A 14,610-nucleotide genomic window follows, 5' to 3' on the forward strand; every position below is an offset into this window, starting at 1 on the left:
CAGGCTATGGTAGGCCAAGGGACTCGACCCAGGGGTTGTGCCGCTGCCTCAGCTCCCGGGCATTCTTCCCATGCCCGTCGTACCACCTGTACCAGCTGCTCTTGTGCAGCCGTCTGCCTGTCCATCACATCCTGCCAAGCGTGGGACTGGTGTTCGACCAGCCACTGACGGAACTGTGCGAGATCCATACTCTCTCCCTCCGGTACCCGCTCTATCACAGAGCCTTGAGGTCTCCTCCTCCTCCGAATCGCTGAGTGCCACTTGCTTTGGGAAGCCCCCTTCTGCCCCTTCAAACGCAGCCATGTTTCCGCGTTACACTCCTCGCACTGTGGAGCTCCGAAGGGTGTACTCACCCGGGTGGGGTCGGCAACGATGGGCGGGGTTTCAATAGGGGCAGGGCAGTGCCCGCATTCTCCACCACTGTCTGCCCCCGGGCCGCCCACTCCTTGCCTCCGCCCCTCTCCGCCGTGCCACTGGACAAACGATTCTGCACTCAGAGGATGCTTACAATTCGTTTACTGGAAGTTCCTTCACCATACAATCTCTCCACACCCCGTGCTTGTCACTCTCCGTTTGCCTTCGCTTCCGCCAGCCCCACCCTTTCCTAGCCGTCTTCCTTATGTCCCTCCTGTGCTCCCCCGCCCCTTCTCTTAACGCTCATCCCTCACCACTCCTCCTTCCAGCTTCACCTGTCCTGGGCATCCGCAGCTCCCTCTCCCCACCTGCTAATGCTGTCCTCTGTTTTCTTCACAGGTGCCACGGTTCCCGCTGCGTTCCTCGAGCTCGCCCTTTGGTGAGACTCCCTATCTGGTAAGTCTCTGTCGTTCTGCCTAAGGCATTCATCCCTGTCACCTCCCTGTAGTTCTCCTCCCCGCTCTCCTGGAATCCCACTTCCCTCCCTAGTCTGGGCGGGCAAGCGGCTGTTTTTCTGAGGGTGTCGGTCTGTGGCGTGTGACCAACCAGTGGCCGGGCCTCCTCCTCCTCCTGGGATGGCCAGCGTGTCTCCCACTATCACATCCCCCTCTACCCAAGGTTAGGGGGATGGCAGACCCCTCCCCAAGGCCTGTACCCACCAGCTCTCTTCCCCAATACGGAGGCAGCTGAAGAATAGGTTTCCCCCACCCCAACCCCCTCATGCGCCCTCTATCCGTCCTCCTCAGTCCTCTGATTCTGCAAATAAGAATGCAGACCCTCCTCCTCCGGGTGTCTACCCCCACCCCCAAACCCAACATGGCTCCTCCTTTAAGTGCAGCCTCTTGGTTAGCAGTCCTGCCCCTGGAAGAACGCAGGCTTCACCCCAGAAGCCTTGGGAAATCTGATGATGCAACCCTGTCTCCTGGCAAGGGTTGAGGGCGGAGCCTGGGCTGTGGGCTGTGGGCTGTGGCAGGACCTCAGTAGGGTATAAAGATGTCATGTTCAGAAATGTTCTCCAGGGGAGCTGAGTGTTCTGTCCTGGGTAGCAGGTCTGGTTCCAGGGCAGCCACCTCCAACGCTGGAAACAGCTGCCGCCTGGGCCTGCTCTAGCAAAGACAGGATCTAAGCAGGTGGACTGATTGCTGCTGCAGGACAAAGCAGGCAAAGAGATGGCTTCCCCTGGCTTTTTCTCCCTGGAGCTGCTGCTGAACTCCATCGGGCTCCTGAGTGTTGTCTGGCTGGGCCTGAAGGCTGCCTGGGGTTTAGCCAGGGCCCTGAGGATCCACGTCTTGTCTTGGGTGTGGAAAGGGGTCGACCTGGCTTCGTATGGGCCCTGGGCAGGTGAGTTCCATGCCTCTGCTGTCGTTTCGGCTTCCACTCTTTATGCCAGCCTTTTTGGACCTCTTGACCATGGAGGAGCCCCTGAAATAGGTCTTCAGGCTTCAAGGACCTCTGGAAGTGTTGTCAGCTGGTCACAGCGCCCTGCCACACACCCCAGAAGTGTCAATCACCCACACCCTGCCTCCCTCCACCTTGGTGTTAACAGTCCACTAGAGGGTGCTCCTGCCAAACAGTTGATCCCAAAAGTTGGACCATTTCCGCAGGAGGAATCTGCCCCTGGACTACGGTGGCTCCACCTTGGCCAGGAGCTAAGAAGAGAGGCTGGACCCCCATCCCATTTTTGCACCCACCGGCCTACTCACCAAGCCCTCCAGGTGGAGGTGAGCACCTAGCTTGTGGCCAAGTCCATTCAGTCGGGTGTGGGGGAGGCTGTGGACCCCTCTCTGGAGCGCCTGTGGACCCCCATGGGTCTGCAAACCCCTGGTTGGGAACCCCTGCTTGATGCAATGACCTCATAGGGGGGGGGCAGGGGGCATGGAGACCCACAGCACTTAATCCCTTGGTAGTTTACAGAAACAGATCGCTGCCGGTGGAAAAGCTGTCAAGGGATAGCTGACTTTTGGCGGTCCCGTACAGTTTGTTTATTATGTATTATGTATGTGTTTATTATGTATTTATTTATTATGTAAATGTATAGGCCCTCTTTAGCCCGTCATCTTGGGGCAGCATACTACCTTATGAAATACAACCAGTCAAAATACATAAATACATTAAAATTGCTAAAAATACACTAAAATGGCTAACATTAGATATCTGCAGAGTCTTTACAAGGCAAGAGATGTTTGGCAGGGGGGTTGCTGCTGCCCGCCTCTGCATCCGGACTCTGACAGATCTCCCCCCCAAAGGTTAATCCTGTTTTGCTTCTAAGATCTGATGAGATGGCTCATTGGTGCCAGGATCTGATGAAAGGAAGTTGGACTCTTGAAAGCTTATAGTCTGACAAACATGTGGGTTTCTAAAGTTTCAAATCTAGCTGCCTGACTGCAGACCTGTTACAGCAAGATACTTTCATACTCCAGCAGTCTCAAATTGATTAATCACTGCCATATGGACAGTAGACATGGGGGGGGGGGGGCTGTTCCAAGATACTAATAATGCAACTCTTGGAAACTCTGCTTACACGATTAGCATACTTAAATGAATTTTGGTTCTTTAGACTGGTGGTCCCCAACCACCGGGCCATGGCCCGGTGCCGGGCTGCTAAGGCCCTGGCACCGGGCCGCGGCTCCCTCTCCCCGCCCCCCCAGGCCGCAAGCTACTTTTTGCGGGAGGAGGGGGGAGAGGGAAGTGCAGCCGCATGCGCAAATGCACATGCGCGGCCGTGCATGCATGGTCGCCGTATCACCCTCCACACCCACCGGTCCGTAGCCTAAAAAAGGTTGCAGACCACTGCTTTAGACTATGAGCCCTTCCCAGAACTACAGGTGGAACAGAGCCAGCTTGGTGTAGTGGCTGAGAGGAGCACCCTCTCACCTGGAGAGACGAGTTTGATTTCCCCACTCCTCCACATGCAGCCAGCTGCATGATCTTGGGCTAGTCACAGGGTGTTTCCACACAAGGACCAATGTTGCCAATTGGTTCCACAAAGCGGAAACGCTATTTTAAATAGTGGAATCTCGGCGTTCTGCATACCTCCATTTGTAGTGGAATCCAGTAGCGTTTCATTCGTTCCCCACAGGTTTCCGATCTCGCAGGAATCGCTAGAAAGGAAGCGATTTTTTCTGTGCTTGGTCCCGCCCCTGGCCGTCAATCAAACAAACATCCAATGGGCGGTTGTTACCATGCTCCGGAAAAGCGCCTTTCCCTTTAAGCACAGTTTAAAAAAAAAAAAACACACGTTGCAATGAATATGCGTTGATTTGTTGCAACGGAGAGACCCATCTAGCTGGCATGTGAGCTGGCGAGTCATCGTTACCACAGTCCCCCGAGTGAAAAAAAAATCCCCCCCCCGCACGGGCGCGATTTTCAGCCGAAAATAAAGGGAACTTGCAAACAGGGGGCTGTGTTGTGCTTGGGGAGTTAGGGGAGCTTTAAAGCACTTCTGTGGAGGGACTGTAGCCGGATAAGCCTCGCTGGGCGAATGAAGCCTTGCTGGTTCGTTGCTTTGCCCCTCGCTCTGAGGGGGAAAAAATGGTGATCGCTTCGCCGGACGTTCGGAGGAGAGAGCCAGGGGGGAGGGACTTTGTTGGAACCACAACAATGAGAACGCACAGGTCTTTTTCGCTAGTGTTGCAGATTGTTCGCAAGAGTGTAGCGCTTTTCGAAGGGTGAATCCACTTTTCCCGATTTCCCTAGAAGCGCTACAACGAATCGCTTTTCGCGGAACTGTTGCAGGAGTGTTGCAGATTGTGTGCGATGTTTTGCGGAACTGCTAATTAGTAGCGTTTACAATATGAAAGCCTTCTGCTACATTAAACCCATGCGGAACGGCGCACAGTCTAGTTAGAACTGCTCTCACAGAACGTTCTGTCGGAAATCTTAGCCCTACCTCCATTGTCGGAAATCTTAGCCCTACCTCCATTGTGGGGAGAGGAAGGGAAGTTGTTTGTAAGATGCTTTGAGACTCCTTTGGGGAGTGAAAAGCAAGGTATAAAAACAACTCTTCTTCTCACACAAGCAAATGCCTCACTTAAGACAGTGTTTGTAATCTCAAAGCAGAGAACATATGCTCCTTCAAAACTATTGTGCTAGATGCCATTATGTGCTGAGTCACCCAAATCATCCTCTTTCGAAATTCTTTCTCCAAACATTTCCAGAACCAGAACGTACTATGATGCTCCTGACTTTCCCCAGATCAACAAATTGTCCTTCCTGATTGTTGTTTGCCAAACAGCTGACAGTTCTCTGAGGACAGAGTGTTAGGGCTTTCAGTTTGTGGCAAGCCTCAAGAACAGAATGACAAGACCTTCCTGTAATCCCATGGCTATTATCCTGACCTCCTGTGTTCCCTGTTTCCCCCTGATCTATTTTTTTAGTGCTACATTTGCATCTTCCTATGCGGTTGCTGTTTTAACCCTACACTCATCCACTGAAGCAATATGTGTTCGTTCTGTAAATTGGGTGTGCAACCTTCCACAAGTTCCATCTCAAGGTGACCCCCTCCCCTCCACCTTTCTGCCCAGTAAGCTTAGCAGGGCTGGATGGTACTGAGTGGTGTGAATTACAGAACCTATCCAGTCCAATGTGCCTGTGGGAGATCAAATTGTTCAGTCATGGAAAGGGCGTCTGAGGGGGGGTGGGACCAGCAGATGTTGGTTGGCCTCAAGCGGATGCCTGGTGGAAGAGCTCCCTTTTGCAGACCCTGCGGAATTGTGGGAGTTCAGGCAGGGCTCTGATCTCCTCAGGGAGCTCATTCCACCAGGTGGGGGCAGGACAGAGAAGCCCTTGTTGAGGTCCAGCGTTAGACAAACTTGGAGAACTATCCAAAAGGGCGAAGCTGACCAGCCTAATTAATACTAGACCCACAGAAGATTTTTATACAGATTATATAGACAGACAGGAAACTAATGTATTCGTTGGATAAGTGAGGGAATAATCACATATATAATATAAATAAATAAATAAATTATCATATATATATATATTATATAAATAAATAAATAATATGGTGTCAGTCTTTGCTGCATTTTCCTTTTTCTTTTGTCTTTCTTGCAAAAAAACAATAAAAGCTGGCAAAGAAGGAGAAAGGATTCAGAGACGTAAAAAGAGTCCATTCCCTAGGTCAGTGGTTTTAACCTTCCTCGTGCCGCAACCCTTTAATACAGTTCCTCATGTTGTGGTGACCCCCAACCATAAAATGATGCAAGGGTTCTTTCTCAGAAATCAAACCAAAACTGGCCAATGGCGTGAAGATCCATTGTTTACGATGGTATTTAAATTGGTTTTTTTCTGGGGTTTCTCAGTTCACTTCTGCCTCTTGTCCCACCATGCCAATCTTGCTCTATCTTGATCTACCCCGCAAGGCTGTTATGTGGATGAAATGGAAAAGGAGCGATTTCGGCCATTTTGGGACCCCCTTGGAGAGAAGGGCCATGCCACGACCCCTATAAACGGGTAGTTTAACCCCCACAGGTCGAGAACCACTGCCCTAGACTCTTTGGGATTTCACCCAGATTTTATGACATGGTCTTGATTCCCCTCCGCCCCCCCCCCCCTTCTCACAGTCTGCACCTTTGCTTTCTTTGCAGTGGTGACCGGAGCCACAGCAGGTATTGGGGAGGCCTATGCCCATGAGGTAAGTCCAGACGTTCTTGCCGAGGACTGTCCTCCAGTCACGAGAGACCCTCACCCTATCCTTCCCTGTATTTTGGATCCCCCACAAGGGCCCATGACTGGTGGGAGGGCACCTACATCAGACTTGGCAACTGTACCTGAAGGAGACTCCCCAGCGAAGTCAAAGGAGTAAAAGCTAGATTAGCCTCTGCTCTGTACTATGAGGAGAGGCAAGTTTAAAGAACTTTCTAGCTTCCTTGTTCCCTGGAGAGCGACACTCACCTTCCTTGTCTGTGGTTGAAATGTGATTTCTCCACAGCATTTCCTTACCTAATTGCCAAAATGTGTGGGACGTCCACTCTGATCTTAATTCTCTTCTTCGTCTGTCAGCTGGCTCGTAGAGGCCTCAATGTGGTTCTCATCAGCCGTTCCATGGAGAAGCTGAAGCAGGTGGCAGCTGAGATTGGTGAGTGAGGCCGACCTGGCCTGGGGGGAAGAGGTGATTGGAGCTGCAGGCTCCTGGAAGGAAGGATTACGGAGAAAATAAGTTCACTGGAGGAAGAGGAGGAAGTACTTTTGTTTATTGTAAGCGAAGCACTAGAATTCACCAAAAGCCGAATGCTTAGCCACTAATGGTGGAGTTAGGAGCCTGGACTGGAAGGAATCCAACGTGAATGACTCAAACCAGAGTGTCACAGAACATGACACGAGGGAAGGTATTCTGTGAGCAGAACTGTGACACCTCTTTACACTTTGCTAGCTCTCATTGGTGCTCTCTCTAGAGCAGGGGTAGTCAAACTGCGGCCCTCCAGAGGTCCATGGACTACAATTCCCATCAGCCCCTGCCAGGAATTGTAGTCCATGGACATCTGGAGGGCCGCAGTTTGACTACCCCTGCTCTAGAAGGGCAGAAGGACCCCCTGGAATGATATTTACGGATCAATGGACCTCATTTCCTAGCAATCTCTCTCCAGAATACTGTTTGTGGCCTCCCTGAGAATTCTAGTAAGGCAGTTAGCAATGGAAGAACTGGAGGAACACTGGGAAAAGCCAGTGAAGGATCATTACCAGAAGAGAATTCAGGCTGGGGTTCATAAATCCACGACAGGCAGCCCTAAGCAGAGCAGCACCCATGTCAAAAAGGCTTAGAAGGGTGGAACTCTCCTTAGTATTGTAGATTAGTTGACATAATTATAAGGACTCACTAAGCAATGACAGATGTCTCCTTGCAAAAGGGAGACTGAAACAGAGGTTTGGAAATGCACCCAGACAAATCACGATATGTTGCAAAAGGAGAAGACAGATGAGTTTGTTAAGCTGACCTTGTATCCATGGGAAATCTCTTGACTTGGTACAAATCCTACTGAAAAAGCATGTTTAGAGTTAGGGTTGCGCACTCAGGCATGGTTAGGCATAGTTAGGTTGATCACCGAAGCCCGAGGCGGTCAGCACCGTGGAGTGGAGAGGAGGGACCTGGCAACCCACAGAGCGCTCAGGCTTCCCTGATACTATAACACCGACCCCACACCCGGCCTTCCACTTCCAGAGGACTTCTGCTGAACTGGTTTAAGCTTTTGCAGTTCTATGGGGAATTGGTGCTGGAATCTGCAAGAGGAGGGCGACAAAGATGGTGAGGGGTTTGGAGACCAAGATTTATGATGAAAGGTTGGGGGAGCTGGGTCTGTTTAGCATGGAGAGGAGACAACTGAGAGGGGATCTGATCTTCAAGTATTTAAAAGGCAGCCATGTAGAGGATCGAGCAGAGTTGTTCTCTCTTGCCCCAGAGGGGAAACTCCGTCTAAACATCCAAAAGAAGTTCCTAGCAGTTAGAGTGGTTTCTCAGTGGAACAGACTTCCTCGGGAGGTGGTGGGTTCTCCATCTTTGGAAATTTATAAACAGAAACTGGATAGCCATCTGACAGGCCCATTATGCACGTCCGCCAAAACGGCGATTTCGGGTCACATAGAAAACGCGGAGGGGGAAAACGTGACGCACACCGGTTATGCACAGGGCGGGGCGCGATGGCGGCAAAACCCAGAGTAACCGATTATGCACGTGGCGATCCCGGCGCCACTTCTGGTTGCGCCCCGGTCACCCGGAAGCTGCGCTTTCTTCCGCGTTTCGCGAACGCGGCTTTTTCGGCGGCATGCACCGAAGCTGCAGCCGGTTGCAGCCGGCACCGTGCGTTATCGGTGATTTTAGTCGCCGCCATTCCACCCTGAATGTACGCTTAAACCCCCGTGCATAATGGGTCACAGAGAGACTGATTTTGTAAAGGTTACAGTGGATGAGTGATAGGGTTGTGAGTGTCCTGCATAGTTCAGGGGGTTGGACTAGATGACCCAGGAGGTTCCTTCCAACTCTATGATTCTAGTGTATATGACTCGGAAGAATATCCTAGAGGGGGCATTGGAGGAAATGTATATTCACCATAGTTAGAATAGGAACTTCCTGATATTTTTTCAAATAATCTCCTCCAATATTCTGATGGTTTCCATTGGTAGACTGCCTGCTCCTTTGAATACACGTCCTCTCTGCTTGCCTCCAGAACAGATAGAATGAACACAGAAAGGAGAACTGTTAGACTGTTATATAGGACTCTCCTCTCCTACTCACAAAGTTTGTTTCTCTTCTTAATAAAACTGTTTTATTATTTTAAGCATCTTGGTGTTCTGCCCTTTTTAACATTTAAACTCTGCCAAAAATTACTAGTTTTGGCCTACTGTTTGGAAAGACTAGGCCTCTGTATCATTTGAAAAGAGAGGGTTTTCAGAAGTTGCAAGAAATGATCAGAGTCAACCAAAGTCTGTATTAGGGCCATAAGCTGTATATATATTTATTTTGTAAGATACAAGAGAGTTAAGAAATACTGCATTACATTTATATACTACAATTGCTTAGGGCAGGGGTAGTCAAACTGCGGCCCTCCAGATGTCCATGGACTACAATTCCCAGGAGCCCCCTGCCAGCATTCGCTGGCAGGGGGCTCCTGGGAATTGTAGTCCATGGACATCTGGAGGGCCGCAGTTTGACTACCCCTGGCTTAGGGCCATAACTTGTGACATTGATTTGACTGGGGCACAGACCAGGTTCTGGTTCTGCCACTGTGCTCAGTGCTTGGTTCTCTGAAGTCATGATAAAATCTTCTCTGCCTTTGTTTCCTAGAGGAGCAGCACAGTCGAAGCACCAAGGTGATCCAAGCAGATTTCACTCAGGGCTCAGAAATCTATGAGCCAATTCGAGCTGCTTTGCAAGGACTGGAAATCGGCATTCTGGGTAAGTTTGAATACTGGTTCTCTCTCGGTCTCATTGGCAGTAAGTATCACATAGTTACCTAAAACAGACTTGTATCCTGAATATACGATGGCGAATTAGCAATTCTAGGAGACTTGCTGACTCAGAAATGTAACAAGCGAGACTTTCCTCCTGTGTCTATGGGGGGCGTATCCTAGCCAGAAATCTCAGGGAGAGGCAAAATTCTGTAATGAACAGAAAATAATGTTATTGAAAAAAAAAATCCATAACATACTCTCATGTTGTTAAAGAAGGAGAAGGAGTAGCAGAATATGTTAAGAATGTGTATACCTCTGAGGAAGAGTCCAATAAATTCTTGACTTGTCTTGCTGACAACTTCATTTTGTAGAAGGTGGAGTAGACAACCAGGGGGTCGCAATCTTAGACTTGATTCTCACCAATAAGGAGAAACTGGTTGATGAAGTGAAAGCAGTGAGCACACTTGGTAGTAGTGACCATGTGATTTTGGAATTTGCAATTTTTGGGAAGAGAAAAAGGGTATACAGTCAAAATATACAGGCTGGACTTCAGGGCCCTTTGGCACTCACATTTTTTCCCACTGTAAATCTTGCTGAATTCAGGTCAGTTTAAACCCCATATCTACAGCCTTCCTTTCCCCCAATCAATCAGCCAGTAAAAAACATAAAATTACAAAAATAACATCAATTATAAATGGGTAAAAACTAAGAAATAAGAACAGTTGTATATGGATCCAATATAAAAGCACTAGGGAACAGGGTTGGTCCGGCTCTGCCTTATTTTTATAGCTACCCAAGCAAATCTAGCAATAATTTTTGTTAGATCTTTATTTGTGTCTGAAAGTAGTAGCTTAAGGCGCTGTTTCCTCAAACCTCTGGGGCATTCTGCGAGCAATGAGGCCAGTGTATTTATACGGAGGTGACGATAGAGCCTGCACTCAAATAGGACATGTTCAGCTGTCTCTATTTGACCTTCGCCACAGACACACTTACGTGCTTCTATCGGTAGCCCCTTGAACTTTCCTTCAAAGAAAGCGGAAGGTAGGGCATTATAGCGGAGAAGAGTAAAAGATCTTCTTTGTTCAGAATTTAGAAGATCAGTTAAATATGGCATTAAGACAGCCTTATTAAGAAGGTCTTTCCCAAAAAGTGGGTCCAATATCTTATTGATATCATGCTGTCTTTCTACATCTATTACTCTGTTCCTTATTAGTTCTTTCGCTTTGTCATGTCCCAGGCCCAGAATAAATTGATAGGACAGACCATAGGGTCCTTTCCCCCAATTTTAAACATGTAGCCCTTCTGCATTTGCACTGTGCCAATTTTTCACAGAATCACAGAGTTAGAACGGGCCAGACAGGCCATCTAGTCCAAAGCCCTGCTCAACATGGGATCAGCCAAAAGCATCCTAAAGCATCCAAGAAAAGTGTGTATCCAACCTTTGCTTGAAGACTGCCAGTGAGGGGGAACTCACCACCTCCTTAGGCAGCCTATTCCACTGCTGAACTACTCTGTGAAATTCTTTTCCTGATATCTAACCTATATCGTTGTAGTTTAAACCCGAAGAAGTCACGGCTTACAATCGTACTGCATGTACTTTCCTCTGCAGCCAATGGAAACAGCATCCTGCCCTCCTCCAAGTGACAACCTTTCAAATACATAAAGAGGGCTATCATGTCCCCTCTCAACCTCCTTTTCTCCAGGCTGAACATTCCCAAGTCCCTCAACCTATCTTCATAGGGCTTGGTCCCTTGGCCCCAGATCATCCTTGTCGCTCTCCTCTGTACCCTTTCAATTTTATCCACATCCTTCTTGAAGTGAGGCCTCCAGAACTTCACATAGTACTCCAGGTGTGGTCTGACCAGTGCCGTATACAATGGGACTATCGACAAAATAAATTTTATTCAATCTTTGATTATTGACAATAGTTGTTCATGTTATAATTACATTTCTCATTTTCTCCCTCCCTCACTCCACCCCCACCCTCCACCCTACCTGCCGTTTCCTTATAACTCTTTCAACCATGTACACAGCTTCTTGATCCCGCTCAAGGCTTTATTCTTACTCTCCCTGTTCCCAGTCGACCTCAACCAATGGAAATACTTTGTCCAATTACTATTTATCCTTTCCTTTTTCTCTTCCCATAAGGCCTCCCCTCTTAAACAGATCACAATTTCAGAGCTAACATCCTCATAGAGATACTGAAACCAGCTTTCCCATGTCCACTTTGATTTATCTTTCCATCCCCTAGCAACAGCGGCTTGTATTGCAAGTACCATGGCTTTATATAATTTGAGATCCTTTTTTTCCTTTAAATCATATCCCAAAATACCTGCAAACAGCATATTTGCTTCTTTCACTATTGTAATTCCTAGAATATTTTCCATTTCCTGAATTATATTTCTCCAATATCCAGAAACTTCGGTACACTCCCACCACATATGTATATAATATCCCTTATCCTTTCCACAGTGCCAACATTTTGGGGTCAGCCCTTTTATCATATACGCCAACTGGGCCGGCGTTCTATACCATTTCCAAATTAACTTTCTAGTCATTTCCTTATATTTGTCTAATTTTATCTGTTTATTTCCCTTTATAATTTTATGTACTACTTGATCAGGCAATTGGATGTCCCTCTGCCATTTTATTTGAATCACACGTCCTATATAATCCTCATCGCTTACCATTAGCTTATATAACACCCCCACTACTCCTTTTTTTGCAGTTTCCATTCTTTGCATAGTCCCCTTCATCCGACTATCCTTAGATAATATCCCTAAGCGTGAGAGTTTACTCATAGCCTCGTATAGTCCGTGGACCCTCAACCAATTCCTTTCCCCCAACAATTCCATACATTTTTCTTTTGATATCATTACTCCCGATTGGTCTAATAAATCCTTTACTCTATTCAACCCTTTCTTTTTTAAATTTTCCCACCATATAGGGTCATCTAGTTCTTGTAGTAATTCTACTGGTATCCATTTCACGAAGTCTGCTGACCATACTCCTTCCCATCTTTTCCAGGCTCTGAGGGCAACCGCCCTCGGCCCTGTTGTTTCTTTAGTTTCTAATGTTAAATTCTTTGTAAACACCCCCCATTTTCCTTTCCCCTTATTTACTTCGTTTTCTATCCTTACCCATTTTCTTTCTCTGTTTATCTCCGCATCCAATAAATGTTTAATTTGAAATGCCTCAAAGTATCTCTCTAAATTTATTAGGCCCCATCCCAACTCCTCTTGTGGAATATAAATTAATTTTTGTTTAAACCTAGCTATTTTGCTTCCAAAAGTCCAATCCCTCAGCTGTCTATTCCATTCCTTAGCTTGTATTCTTGGTACTTCTGATGGGAGTACCTGGTATAAATAGCTAAGCTTTGGAATTAAAAACATTTTAATTGCTCTAATTTTAGTTAATATATTCATTGTTTTAGACTTCCAAGCCTTCATGTTTCTGCGTATCTTCTTCCATATTTCCTGGTAGTTATTTTTTCCTATTTTGTTTATTCTTTTAAAAATTTTTATGCCTAAGTATTTTAACATTTTACATCCCTTTGGTATATCTGTTTCTTTCTCCACTAATATCTGATCCCCCTTAGGTATGTTAAAATATATAATTTCGGATTTCCCCATATTGACTCCTAACCCTGAATATTGTTCAAAGTCCTTTAATATTATCTTAATTTCCTTGGCTGCTGTTAGTGGATCTTTAAGTACCAGAAGAATATCGTCTGCAAAAAGATTAAGTTTGACCTCTTCCTGACCCACCTTATATCCTTCTATTCTAGGGGAGTTCCTTATTCTATCTGCCAAGATTTCTATAGCCATTACAAATAATAGGGGTGACAATGGGCAACCCTGCTTTACCCCCCTTGAGATTGGAAATTCTTTTGATCTGCCTCCATTTATCCATAGTGTTGCGATTCCTTGTTTATAAAGCTCTTTTACAGCTTCCAAGAAGCTCCCTTCTATTCCACTATCCCTTAGTGTTTCCCAGAGAAAATTATGTTCGACGGTATCGAAGGCTTTGAATATATCTAGTTTCAATAGTGCCAATTTCTTTTCTTTATGTTGCTGTTTATGTGCTAGTACATTTAAAATATTCCTTATTGGGTGGAAAATTTGTCTGTTTTTAATAAATCCATACTGGTCCTCCCCTATTATTTTTGGTAATATTTTTTCTAATCTGTTAGCTAAGACCTTGGCGAATATTTTGTAATCTTGATTCATCAAACTAATAGGCCTATATGAGCCAACATCTTTGGGATCCTTAGACTGCTTTAGTATCACCACCATCTCTACCTGTTTCCATGTATTGGGGATGTTTCCGCCTGTCATTATATCGTTAAACAAATATGCCATTTCTGATATTAATATTCCACTCATTTCTTTATAATATTCGGCCGTATATCCATCTGTCCCCGGGGATTTTCCTATTTTTAATTGTCTAATTACCCCTTCTATTTCGGATGCACTTATATCCTTATTAAGGGATTCCTGATCTTCTTTAGTTATTTTTGTGTACCACTTCTCCTTGAGTTGCCCTTTTCCTGAGGACTCATATAAACTTTGGTAATATTTGACAAACGCTTCTCTTATTAGGTGCGAATCCACCAGCTCCTTCTGGCCCTGTCTTATGCTTTTTATTCTCTGTTTGTCTTTTTTCCTCTTTAAATATTTGGCTAATTTCTTTTGTGAGTTTATATTTGATCTATGCCATTCGCTTTTAATTAGGGTTTCCCTTTTCCACACTAATACTAAATCTTGGGAGTCTAAATCATTTTTTAAGATCTGGATTTGTCTTTGCCGTTGTGTGTCAAATTTATTTTGCTGGTGTGCTTGCAGAATTTTTATCTGCCCCAATTTACTTTCAATTTCTTCATCTCTCTGACGTTTTAATAACTTTTCCGTCCAGATTAGGTGTCCCCTCATAACGGCCTTCGCTGCGTCCCACACAATATGGGGCTCCGCCGATCCTATATTTTCTTTAAAATAATATTTTAGCTGTTTCACTATATTTTCCCTGTTTTCTTTTTTACTTAGAACTATGTTTTTGTATCTCCACCTCCCTTCCGATTTTTCCTTTTGTATCGTCAAGTCCACAATAATTGGAGCATGATCCGAGATCAATATTGGCTGTACTCCTGCGTCATTAATCTTCAGTTCCTGTGAATCTGAGATCAAGACATAATCAATGCAAGTATATTTTTTATGTCTCGCGGAAAAAAAGGTTGGTCCCGATTTTTTGCCCATTGCTTCAAACACTTCGATTAGGCCCCATTTCCTGACCTTCAATGCCGAGAGATCCATA

The 14,610-nt window shown here is 46.2% G+C and overlaps 1 protein-coding gene across 1 annotated transcript in view; it reads left to right on the forward strand.

Annotated features, from left to right (window-relative positions):
* The first annotated feature begins 1,465 nt into the window (after positions 1 to 1,465).
* Positions 1,466 to 14,610, forward strand: part of LOC143837123 (very-long-chain 3-oxoacyl-CoA reductase-like) — a 51,298-nt gene continuing 38,153 nt past the window's right edge. The window contains exons 1-4 of the mRNA XM_077336635.1: positions 1,466 to 1,755; positions 6,003 to 6,049; positions 6,418 to 6,493; positions 9,194 to 9,304. Coding sequence (XP_077192750.1) covers positions 1,584 to 1,755; positions 6,003 to 6,049; positions 6,418 to 6,493; positions 9,194 to 9,304 — 406 coding nt within the window. The 5' untranslated portion in view covers positions 1,466 to 1,583. The remainder of the gene's footprint in view (positions 1,756 to 6,002; positions 6,050 to 6,417; positions 6,494 to 9,193; positions 9,305 to 14,610) is intronic.

Source organism: Paroedura picta, chromosome 5 (genome assembly GCF_049243985.1).
Source record: "Paroedura picta isolate Pp20150507F chromosome 5, Ppicta_v3.0, whole genome shotgun sequence".
NCBI lineage: Eukaryota > Metazoa > Chordata > Lepidosauria > Squamata > Gekkonidae > Paroedura > Paroedura picta.